At 39.4% G+C, this 13382-nt stretch overlaps 1 protein-coding gene across 1 annotated transcript in view; it reads left to right on the forward strand.

Annotated features, from left to right (window-relative positions):
- Ranbp17 (RAN binding protein 17) overlaps nucleotides 1-13382 on the forward strand; it is a 336136-nt gene that overhangs the window by 200026 nt on the left and 122728 nt on the right. The window contains 1 exon segment of the mRNA XM_038328832.1: nucleotides 4470-4529. Coding sequence (XP_038184760.1) covers nucleotides 4470-4529 — 60 coding nt within the window.

The following is a 13382-nucleotide window of genomic DNA, read 5'->3' on the forward strand; positions in this document are numbered from 1 at the left end:
GTGCTATGGTTGTATATTGATGTCAGGGTTAGTACTGAATGGCTAGCAGTGACAGATGTCTATAATTACAGGCAATGCTTCCAGTATTTCTGAAAAGCCAGCCTATGTTGAACAATTATCTTATTTCTGCCTTGCCAAAGAGCATGTTCCAATTGCTAGTATTAAGCAGCGGTGGATATAGAGCTTCATCTGCTGCCTTGGGACAAATGTGGGAAAAGCACTTGGTTATGAAACATAAATGCAAAATATTTTCTCAACGTTTTTAAATTAGTTAAGTTCAGTATTTCCTAATTTTTATCGTCTCGTAATGTTTATGTTGAAGGAGTCTTGAAATGTAAAAACACATTTGGCGTACTTATTGGGATTTTGTTTTCCCCTAGGCCTGTGTGGCTCCCCAGTGCCAGTATCCCTTGCTTTACTAAATAGATGTTAAGCAAGTTGGCTTTGAAACAAGTTCTCCCATGTAGATTGTATGTTCTGATTGATTGCAATTACAAAATTGGAAATGCATTTCCATGGAAAATTTTCTCAATCCCAGTAAGTTCAGTTGGAAATTTAATGACAAAATTATAAAATGATAGAAAATGCTAATCAGGCTGGATAGGTGGCTCAGTGGTTAAGAGTGCTTGCTGTTCTTGCAGAGTGCCTGGTTCATTTCTCAGAGCCACATGGTGACTCTCATGTGTCTCCACCTCCACTTCCGGGGATCCAGTACCCTTTCTGCTTCATGGGATTGTGCATGCAGATGGTATCCCTAAACTCACACAGTCACCGACATGTACAAATAAACAACATGATTTTTAACAGAAACTGTTAACATATGCCATGTACCTTAGTATTCTGGTGGCTTTGCATTTGCTAAGAATTGCAGTTCTTGTTTTTGTTTATTTGTTTGTGTTGCTTTTTGTTTTGTTGTTGTTCTTTTTTGAGACAGTTTCTGTGTGTAACCCCTGGCTGTCTTGGAACTCTCTTTGTAGACCAGACTGCCTCACTACCACCCAGCAAGAATTGTGATTCTGAAATTTGTTTTAATCACCTATCCTCAAAGATTTCAGTCTTTTGAACACTTACTGTCATTTCTTATCTACAAGTTTTTGTGGCCACTTCCTTCATTTGCTCCTTCTTGGCCCACTTGATTGACTCATTAGAAATGTTTTCATTCTTTGTGGTGCAAATATGAGAGTGTTCATTTTATTTGGGCATTTGCATTTGTATGCATGGGCCATAATGTCACATCTACCAGTCCAACATATTTCAACCTTCTTAAAGTTAGGCATTGTATAATAACACATTACTCTTGGTGTAGGTGTCAAATTCTGCATTTTTAGTTACTAAAGCCCAGGAAAGATTTGGGAATACAGTTTTATCTTAAGTCATATTCCAACCTGTAGAGAGTTTCTGCTCATAGTGTAAACACTTGGTTGGAAGTATTAATTTTTTCATGTAGTTCTTTTTTTAACTAGATATGATTATCATCATTTTAGAGAACTAATATTTCATGAAATCACCCTACTTCAAACCAATCCAGTTTGTTTTCCATTCTGTCATGTTTCCTGTCAGTAGAGACGGGTTTTAGGCATGATGAGTTGCAGTGAGTGTGTGCTAACAAACCAGCATTGTGACTTTCATCCCCGTGTTCATTATTTCCCGAGGGAATTTTATTTCTCCAATAACAGATTGAACCAATGGTCTTAGCTGGTCATCAGTGATGAGAACGCTAAACTAGATTCAGATGTTTATATAATTCATCCTAAAACAGAAAACCTGACTCAGAACCCAGAGTCTGGCATAGAGATCACTAACACTATAATCTTATATGTAAGACAGGCCTTGTCAATTATTACTGTAATGACTGCTTCCTGGGCACCCTCACACTATTTTTAAAATAATTTACAAACTTTTTATTTTGGAATCCCTCGTGTAGATGTACTGAGAAAAACTTTGACAACTAGATGGATTCACTGATCTGAATTGGAAAGACTTCAATAATTTATTGGATGTGGAAATAAAAATCATCCACTTGTGTAGTGTGTTGAAAAATTATGGTAGAAGTAGGAAGTAGAAATCTGCAATGACTTGTAAAATGAGGATGAGGGCTTCAGGACTGAGCGCTCAGTGATTCAGATGAGCCTTCAGGTAGACATCATGGACTGCCATTCTGTTTCTTCCCCATCTCCTGCCCCATGACGATTCTTGCTGCTCCTACTACTGACCGAGTATACATTGGGTGTTGTGCTGCCTTTCATCAGGCCTTCCTCCCCAGTAGCCATCCTTATTTAACCAAAGCTCTTCACATGTAACTTAGGACATGCGTCTGTTTTCCACCATTCAGTCCAGAGCAGTCATTACAGGAAGAATTGATAAGGGCTGCCTTACATATGAGATTGCAAGGAAAAGGACAGTCCTCTCAGCACATGCCAGTAGTAGCCACAGCAGCTTATGTGAATGGGGATTTTACTGTGTCAGGACTGTCCTACATACTCTGTATGAATTCACCATTTCAACGCTTTCACAAAGCCCCCAAATAGTAGGTACTACAAATATTCTCATCCTATAGTCTTTTAAAAAGCCAAGTTTTAAAGGTTAATCAGCTTATTGCAGTCACTTTGTGGTTGGCTGAATCCCACAAATTTTGAACTTCAGAACCTATGACCCAACTATCCCTCTAGATTCCTACCTGATTAGTGATGGTATTTTTGTTTTAGACTTATTTTTGTGTAGGAGTGTTTTGCTTGCGTGTATGTTTGTGCATCCCATACATTACTGGTGCCTTTAGAGATCAGAAGAAAGAATGGGTTAGATCCCCCAGAACTGGGGTTAGTTGGTTTTATCCACCATGTGTCCTAGGAACCAAAACCAGGTCCTCTGCAAGGAGCACATGCTCGTAACCACTGAGCCATCTGTCCAGCCTCACATGTTATTATTTATTTGTACATTATTCTTTGTATTCTTATATAGATGAGGAATAGAGACTGTCAAAAAGTAATTTAAAGTTATAGATTAATTCATTAAATACAATGTTTTTGAGTGATTATCTGCAAAGCTAATAAGTAGGAGATTCTCAATCAAAACCTCATGTGTTACATTGTGCATTATTTGTGTGTTTCCTCCTGGTTGAAATTACCTTAAAAAATATGTACTTAGTAAATGTCATTTTTGTTTTCTTACTGACAAAAGAATATGTTTCCTGAACTCCTGTGTACTGTTTGCTATACCAGTCAGGCTCTTGCATGTTTATGACTAAATTACAAGATAGAAAACTTGGACAGAAACAAGATTTAGGCTGTTGATGCAAACATTGCCTGCTCTGAGTTAAAACCAGATCTTAGCACTTTAAGGAGTTGCCTTTGAAGATAAAAGTTTTCATCAATTAGGCTAGTATATGGGACCGATTGAAAATTGGGCAAAGGAACTTCTTAACTATGTGAGAAGAGCTAGCTAATAATGTAACTGAGTTTTACGAAATACTTGTCTAGCACGATAGAGCCCTTGACTTGATCTGCTCACACCACATACACACCAGCCATGATGGTAAATATGTCTATAATCCCAGCACTCTAGAAGTGGAGGCAGAAGGATCTGCTCACGTCCACTACATAGCAAGTTCAAGACCAGCTTGGCCACATGAAATTCCATCTATATAAAACAGCATGCTTGACAACAGTGGAAAAACAGAAATGTCATTGCTGATTTTCATTCCTGGGTTATTATCTCATCCCTTACCATGTTAACAGATTCCCCCTCCATCCAGACAGGATAAAGAATTAAGTGTGTCTTAGGAAGTCAGAAGTTACAGAGGCTGTCTTCTAATATAGGAAATGGGATGTGGGTTTCAGAGAGAGGCTCCAGAAAGAAAATATAGACTCATATAAAATAGACAAAAATAATAAAAGTAGAGATTGCTTCTAAGTAATTGTCTTATATTTACTACAATACAAGTGGACATGCCTTCTAGAGGGTTGTATAGATGTGTGTCTACAAGAGTGGTGGCTAAGTGTGGAAAACTGATTTACTTCTGCCTGTCTACACAACTGAGTTGTGTTGGTATTAAATGTGGTTTTGGTCATCAGTTGATGACTTGGCTACTGACATCATTAGCTCCATGTGTTTGCCTAGTATAATGTGCCTCCTGGAAACTGACAATATTAAACACTTTCTTTAAATGTTCTGCCATCAATCATTTATTTGTTCCTTTTTTAGAGCTAGTCTTGAATAATTGGCTTTTGAATCCCTTTTTAATTAATCTACTGGAGGCAAACCCATTGTAATTCATATGGCCACATTCAGAGTTGAAAATGACTTCATGGCCACTATAGTTCAGAATGAAATCAGTGTCATAAAGAATTCTTTTAAGTGACAGCAAAAAGATTCAGAACTATTTTCTTTCCTGCACCTGAAATCGGGAAGGCTTAGTGCTCTTCTCTAGTCTCTGACGTAGGTGCCAGGTCCATAAACTCTGTGCTTTTTAGGTTGTACGCCCGAAGAATGATGTTTCCAGAGTTCCAGAGAAGGCTTGGAAAATAGTTAAGGTGAGTTGAGTGCCTAGTTAAGGTGATGGGATCACCAGTTTTTATGCTTGTCTCACTGCAATCCCAGGTTCTTGTTACTGAGATGGACACATGCACACAGGGATAAGGACATGGGTGTGTTGCCTTGACTCTCTTATAGACTATGTAATCCTAGTGTATGGGGCTTAAAGCCAAATGTTGTTCATTAGTCAGCTAATTAGTAGGACTAACTAAAGACTAGCTAATGTGAAAGCAGTCTAGGTTTCTTGATTATGGCATTTCTGATCCCTAAGAGGGTAAGTTGTACTTACTACACTGAATGGTATCTGCTACTGGACAGTAACTAGCACACCACCTGTGCCAGACTGTTCTGGCTGACACCTTCAAGAAGCATGCAGAATAAACAAAATCCTATGCCTTCCTAGTTCCTCACCTCTCGCTTTATCCCCTTTATCCTCTCACAAACTTTATACAGCAACTTGTTTTTGCTTTAAATCCTAATCATACCATTCTGTATGCTTGCTCTTACAAATTGTAAATAAACCCTTTAATGTTTATTTATAATGAATGCTTCCTTCAATCCATGGTCTCAGACTTGTAGCCAAGCCTTCTTCTTCTTTGCCATAACCTTGAGTTTGGAAAAATAATACCTAGGATTTAGCATGGTTTTATCCACAGAAGACTGGTGTGTAACAGAAGCTGGCTCCAGACATGGAGTGAGTTGGCAGCCAGCAAGAGCAAAGCTGTGTCAGGACAAAGTGTACACTCTTCATCTTCTCTGTTGGCTCTCAGCTGGTTGCACACGCAGGAGTCTCTATGAGCTGTGTACTCCTGTGACCAATAACTGGTGCACTCGACCCAGGTCCCTCTTGCTAGGGACAGCCTGTCGGGAGGCATTAGGCTCATGCTGGTGAAGATCCTCAGCCAGTGACTCCCTGAAGGAAGATGAGGCAGACAGCCAGATTCTGTTGAACAGGTGGTAGTTAGACCTTAGCTCTGCTTGTGGGGGGGTGGAAAGAAAAACTCTTCAAAATTGCCAGTCTTGCTGGTTTTCACACTACCTGTGCACTTCTGTCCAATAAATGATTGTTTAGAAAGGTATTCAGAAATATTTCTGGCAGCATCTGGAGTTGTCTAACTTTTCTACCTTCCTTTAGCAGTCTGGATTTGGGCCCATGTCAGGAATGGAAACCCCACTGGGATGCAGCAAAAGAGGAAGCATGTTCTTAGCCATGCATCAGTGGAGGCCCCTACTGGGAGAGGGGATTATCACAAGCAGCAGGCAAGCCCTGCACCCCAGCCTGCTGAGCTCCTGCTCTGCTACAGGATGTGGAGCAAAGGAAATTGTGAGGCCAGAGTGCTTGCTCCAAGATTGCTTACACAATAGATTATTCAAGCAGATCGGGAATGCTTCTTAAGAGATTTGTTAGGTCCATGTCCCCTTACAAGATGGTCCCACAGATGGTGGGCTGAGATGTTCCTGATACAGTACAAATGGAAGGTTTGCGTTATGCCTCCATGTACTGGCTTCCCTTTAACAGATTCTGCTGACGGGGCAAGTAGATTGCTCAGCCATTTCCACTTAGTTTCCAACTTAATTACAGTTTTAAATTAAATCCTGCCGAAAGGATTTTTTGTCTTAATTCATTCCTATATTTAGTAATTTTATTTTAAATGCTATGGAAAGCTTGGCTAAGATTAATATAGATCTATTCAACATCACTAAGTTTGCATATTTAATATGCAGCAATGAAGTTTGTACCAATAATGTCTTTTGCTGTAATGTTGCTTATTATAATTTTCCTGGTTTTATTGTGCTTAAAATGTCAATGAAATAGCTCAGTGTCCTTCCTCCCAAATGGTTCAGCTAAGTAATGAAACGCTGCATTAGTTCATTCTTGTCTGTATCAGTCTGCTACCAACCCCTTCAATCTCTAACAGGGTTCTCATCTAAAAAAGAAATGGGGTTGACCACAAGACAAAAATAATGAAAATTGCTTCTTCTCACTCATAATATAGAGTTCCATGTCCAAGTCCCAAATTCTTTCCTAAGTAACAGTAGCACCTTTGTCCTAAGGAAACTGTCCTGTGCGGGGCACTCTCTCCATGTGTGGCACTGTCCCCATGCAGGTGCTTTCTGAGCCAATATTTGAAGTTACAATTCAAAGCCTAACTGATAAGTCACTTCAGTAAATTAAGATAGTGCTTTGAAATTTATTTGGATATAGGTTATATTACCAATTTATATTGTTTGATATACGTTTGTGAGAATAAAGAGGTTCAGAGATGGTCCTGCCACCCAATGGCAGACATCTTTGCTGCAAATCAGCATCACAGCACTGCCAGTTTATGCATTGAGCCTGTGCACAATTGTGCTAAAAAAGCCTTTGAGAAGTGTGTAACACTCTTAAACATCTATAGAGAGCCTATGGGTATTAAACTTGCTGTAATTTTCTGAAAATTCATTATCCAAAAATCTTAATTCATTATAACAGCTCTTATGAAAACCTCAGAACTGCCTTCCTCTTTTTCTCATATTGTACACAATGAGAGACTCGTTGTTTCTATTTGTTTCATGTGGTGCTTCTGAGTACATTTCACAGAGGGCTGTTATTGAATCTCTGTGACTGTCATTATATCCATCAACCTCTAGGAACTAACATTCTGGTTTCCCAGTTCTGTAATCTACTTCACATGTAAGGATTGACATAATTAGCTTCTCACAAGCTATAGCCCAGAATGCAGCAGATACCTAATGCCGAGTATCAGCTTGGAGGGGGAAGGCAGTTTAAAATTAGCACAGGGTTTACTATTATGCTTTAATTAAATTTACAGTCAAATATCTTGTTGCTATTTCTATGTTGATTCCCTTCTCTGTTGTCTTATTTGACAACTGTATACAAGAACATTGAAGGAAAGCAGAAAAATGAAAGGATAATTGAAGCTGTCTGCCTATAATAAATGCACAAGCCGCATCTGCCATGAGGTTGACTTCCTCACCAAAATTGTCCATTCACATACAAACACTCTCTCCTGAAAGTTAAAAGAACCTTGTAGTAAAATAACAGGGATTTATTAAGGTGATTTTTTTTTAGGAACATGTATTCTCAAACTGTAATGACAATTCTGATATTTATAGAAATTTCATATATTTCACTAGCTTGTTTTAATGTGTTTGGAATTAAAATGATATTTTGTAGCTTCTAAGGCAGCAACTGTTTGTAAATAGAAAGAGTTTGTGTTCAGGGAGGACTGTATCCATAGAGGTGGTAGAGGCTAGTCTAACCTGCATGAGGTACTAGATTCAATTCCCAGCACCACAAAAAGGAAACAAAGGAAGAAGAGAGAATTGATAGTTAGTGTCATGAAATATTGGACATAGTTTTTTTATCCTTTAACAAAGGCAATTTCTGTGACTAGACTGTGTTAATTGGTCCAACATATACATAAAGATTTCAGAATTATTAATGCAAATTTCAAAGGTTTATTGGTCTTGATGGTTATCTTTATGCTATTAAAATCTCCATGAGTGCTGGAAGAAATAAATGGCTTAGTAAATAAAGCAACTTTGCCATACAACATGAAGATTTGGATCCCCAAAACCCACATAAAAGACAGGCAGGCAGGCAGGATAATCCAAGCACTGCAGAGCAAGAGATAGAGAAACCCCAAGATAAGTTGCTAACAAAAAATAGGCACACTCTTGGTTCAGAAAGAGACCCTTTCTCAATATAATGAAGTACAGTAGATCAAGGAAGGCAACTGATGCCACTCTCGGGTTGCTGCACATTCTTAATTATGCAGAGTAGCACTACACGCACGCATGCATCGCACACACACACACGGTGGGAGGGGACGTAGGAAGGGAGGGTGTGTGTATGTGTCTCCAAGAGAAATACGTCTCCCTTTCTGTTTCTTTTGTAAGACCTTCTCTTGCAAAGAGTATTAGCTGAGGCTGCTAGGCAGAAAGGCCCATGAAAAAGGGATAGTAGGAAGTAGCATTTGTAAGTAACTGCGAAGTGCCAAGGTTTGTGACTGGTTAGCAACTCATTCATCTCTAAAACCTATGAAAAACCTTTGTTAAGAATTATTGTGTGATTATTATTTCTGCTTTACCAATAAGGAACCAAAATCTAGGGCTAGAGGGATGGCTCAGTGGTTGGGAGCACTGCTGAACTGCCCTTCCAAAGGACACGGGTTCAGTTCCAGGTTTCCACTTGGCTACTCACAGCTGTTTTGTGGCTCCAGTTCATAGGGGCTGGGTGTCCGACACCCTCCCACAGACAAATTTGCACATTAACTAAAATTAATAAATATTATTTAAAAGTGCCTCATTTTCTAAAAAAATTCAGATCCAAATGTCTTTGGAACCAAAGCCTATTCTTTCTTTAGCTAAGTTCAAAAACCATATTCTAAGCACTACTGTGTTGTTGGTTACTTTTTACTCTTTGGGGGGGCGCCATCCAGCCCAAAATAAATACATGGAGACCTATTCTTAGTTACAAATGCCCAACCTTAGTTTGGCTTGTTTCTTGCGTGCTTTTCTTAACTTAAATTGTCCCGTCATACCTTTTGCATCTGGGCTTTTTTCTCCTTTCCTACTTCTGTTATCATGCTCTCACTCTGACTCCATGGTTGGGCGATCTAGCCCCTTCTTTTCTTACTCCTTGGGTCTCTCTTGCTGTGCTTGTATTTATTCTCTCTGCCTGCCAGCCCTGCCCATCCTTTCTCCTGCCTTGCGATTGGCCGTTCAGCTCTTTATTAGACCAATCAGGTGTTGTGAGACAGGCAAAGTATCACAGTTTCAACAGAGAGGTTAGCAAATGCGACATAAAGATTCAACACATCTTTGTATCATTTAAACAAATATTCCACAGCATAAACAAATGTAACACATCTTAAAATAATATTCCTCAATACTGCTGAACAGACATTTCCCCTCCCCTCGAAGTGCACAAACCTAAATAAGGGGTGAAACATTTATTCACATGAAAAACTGACACTACTAGATCATATTTATTATATGGTATTATAAGTATCTATAATAGACTTGAAGCAGTGGATGCTCCCAAATTTCCAAGGAAGAAAGTTCTTCTTACCTAATCTTAGAATAAGCTTTTTCCAGGAAATACATAAGCTTTAAAACCATTCTGTTTAGGGAATGAGGTTTTAAATACAAGATCCTGTTTCAAAAAAAAAAATTTTTTTTAAGTAGAATTGGCAAAACTATACATTTGATCATTAAAAATCATTAGTAAAGTGGTGAGCACAGTGAATATAAAAGATAGTGTTAGTTCTGCTAAGATAGTGTTAGTTCTGCTCTCAGGTGTGCTGAAGGCTGAAAACAAAGGAGGGCTGAAGCAGGCAAAAATGTATTTTCATTGTCTATACCCCTGATGAAACAAAGCACAAAACCAAAGGCATGACCGTGTGTTCATTGTCATTGTGTTACCCAGCCGTGGAAGAGCAACTGGTAACTGGGTCTCTCTCCTTTGGCGGTGGTGGTGTTTTGAAGTAGTCTATGTAACCCAAGTTAGCCACCAATTCAAAATCTTGGCTTCTGTTTCTTGACAGCTAGGATTAGAGACATGCACTACTTTGTCTGACCTTAATCTCTTTTTCTTTGGTATTTACATGTATCTCGATAGAAGCAAATTATCTTACTAGCTTCTGAAATCAAAGGTGTGATGAAGGCAGACATTCTCTCCTTCCAACACCATTCTTCCTGAAAAGGAATTTTATGATGTGGTTTCTTCTTCCTAGCATAATTTTTTTGGTAAAATTAATTTTTAAAGTTATTTTGAATTGGCTGGGCAGTGATGGCACAGGCCTTTAATCCCAGCATTCGGAAGACAGAGGCAAGTGGATCTCTGTAAATTCGAGGCCAGCCTGGTCTACAAGAGCTAGTTCAGGACAGGCTCCAAAGCTACAGAGAAACCCTGTCTCAAAAAAAAAAAAGTTATTTTGAATTGATAAAAGTTGCAGAAAGTGTTCAGAACTCTAAATATTATGTTTGAATTGTTTTCAGTAGAAATCTTTTATTAACTTGTGCTTTATGATAAATAACTTCATAGATATCTTCAGTGGGCAAGTTATCTCTTACCTCATAAATAGTCTGTATCTATCACATTATTAAATTCTAAATGTTAGAGGATGTTTTCATATTATCTTCATGTTCCTCAAATGGCACAAGACCTTGAAAAATGTGAGACAGTCTTTTAAGAGTAATGCTGTAATCATACATTGATTTTAAATGACCCTGTCACACGTGAAAACAAATCAGATTGTTGCTCTTAATGAGCTTTTCAATTTACTATTCAGTAGATCAGATAAGTGGATTTAAGAGGTAATGATCCCGCTTAGTACTGAAGCTTGACTGTCAGATCCTGGTAGTGGAGAGAAGTCCCCGAGGACAGAAACGTTGACACAGCTCTAGATGGGATAATGGGGATCAAAGCTAATGGATGCTAAAAGGAATGGTGCGCTTTACAAGGATTGTGGGTTAAAGCACTGCCTGTGCCAGTGTTGACTGTTTGCTCTTGTGTGTTATTGCCTCAGATCGGATGCTTTGAGAAACTGTTTGACAGCAAAGCACAACAGACCTGCCTGCCTCGCAAACTCGCACAGCAGGAAAGTCCTGGTGGGAACCTCGTTTCAAAGATACACTTTAGTTACTATGTTCTCACCATGGCATAATGAAAATCAACGTTATTTCTCAGTTTTGCCAAGAAGTAGTATTCACAAAACCTTGGAATGTAAATTTTACTTTTATGAAACTACAGAGTAGTCATCCTATGATCCAAAACAAGAAAGTTCACTAGGAGTTAACAGAAAAGAGGAGGATGTGATAAAAGTACACAAGAATGGGCTGCTTGAGATCCTGCCATAGCCCTCCCAAAACCCACGCGTCACTCAGCGCCGTCTGCCGCCAGTGTCCACTGCATTTATGGCACAGTTCTTTCTTGGAAGATGATTGTGAACTCACGAGGGAAAACCAGTGCTTTGGCCTGGAGTAGAGCTCTCATATTTCCATCCTTGGTAATCACCAGTGCCTTTAAAATCCTAGTCAGGGTGAAGAGCACAGTGTGTGCCCCTGCAAGAGCAATGAGCCGGGAGAGCAGACAGTAGGGAGCCAGGTCCCCACTGCTGACTGCTTTCATAAATTAGTCTTACATACGGGATCTCACTAGATAATCACGGATTAAAACAACAATCCAAGCAACTTTATAATACTTTTCTCTTTCTCTTCATGTTTGCCCACCAAATTCAATATATCCTTAAAAGGGGGAAGGCATATTTCATTGTTTGATTGTTCACACTGTAATCCAGTCTTCATAGGTCCACCCACTGCTTTTTCTATTACATATTAAGTACACTAGTCTAAGTTGCTGAGACAAAAAATAAAATATAAGGCAAAATATCAGCCCTTAAGGATTTTCCAGCAAAATGGGAGAGTTGGATGACTAAACGTCACAATGTGACAGGACCATGGTAAAAGAACAGAGCAGATATGGGGGATATACAGGAAAAGGCAGCTCCCTGCCTGGGAGGGCTAATAAGGCCTTGGGAAAAATGGATTTTGAATGGTAGGAGGAGGAAAGGGCTAACGCTGAGCCAGAGAAATCCTATGGATTACTCAGTGCTTCTGGTTGAGAGAAATGGGGTGTGCTGGGGGCCAAGGTATGAACAATTTGAACACCAAAGTCATTTATGTCAGATATTCCAAGAGGACTGATTTGTGTCTTCCTGGCCATGGGTCATGGTAAATTAAAAGGAAGTTCCTTTTCTACATACCATTCTTCCTTTGAGCCTTTTTTGTAGCTATAGGCTTCTGATTGAGGTAGTTGTGATAACTAAGGTGCTCGGGTTCTCATTCCCTCCACCACAAGTATCTTAGGACCCTACAGTAAGCACAGCAGCCATTGTGTAATCATCGGAATACTGTCCTGGAGGGCCTGGAGTCAACAGAAGAGACAATGGAATGCCAAATATTAGTTTTCTTTTCTCCCTTTCTGTCCAGTCTTCTTCTCACCATCCTGTGCCTTTTAATACCTCTGCATTCCTCTGGTGTGACCCTTTAACTCTGAGTGATTTATTGTCCTATTTGTGACCTGTGACAGTATATAAGCTAATGTCTAAATAAAGCTAGGTTGTCATATTTGGTAAATAAGTAAATTACAGAAGGTGAGACCACATAATCACTGGGGATAAGATGACAGAAAAGAGATCCCATGCAGCTGGTGTCTGGCAGGGACAACCTGGAATCCCACTAGAGCATAGAGGGTGTAGAGGTGTTAACTACTCTCAGCTTTGCCAGGCTACCAGGGATGTTCCATTGGTGATGGTGGTATTTCCTCACTTGAAGTATAGTTGTGTGTTCAAACGCATGGTGTGCCTGAGTTTAAGACAGAATGTTATACTCCAAACTCTGCAACCAGCTCTGCCCACTTAGAAGCTCTGGATTCTCGTGTGCTGATGATCAGCCCCACCGTCAACAGTAGGACCTGTCTCTGTGTCTCTCTAAGCTAGAGAGTGTTACAGGGGGTGTCTGTCTATAGCTGATATACAATCTCATGGTTTTCTAAAAATACTTTTATAATCTCCTTGAATTATCTTGAATTTTATTGGTACTTTACTGAAATTAGAATAAGTAGAAGGTATTTACTTATTCTTTGTTGAAAAATATTTTCAAGTCTTTTGTATGCCTATTCCCACCTTTAAGAAAATGGTGGCTCCCAACTTTGAGGACAAAATACGTAGTGTGCTGAGCAAAGAATGAGTGTGGGTCTGTTTGTGTATCAGTATACATACATCTCAAAGGAGGGGTGCTTCCTGGGGGGGGAACTGGCTGCAGTCTAGAATGGCCATGTTTTC

Source organism: Arvicola amphibius, chromosome 4 (assembly GCF_903992535.2).
Source record: "Arvicola amphibius chromosome 4, mArvAmp1.2, whole genome shotgun sequence".
Lineage (NCBI taxonomy): Eukaryota > Metazoa > Chordata > Mammalia > Rodentia > Cricetidae > Arvicola > Arvicola amphibius.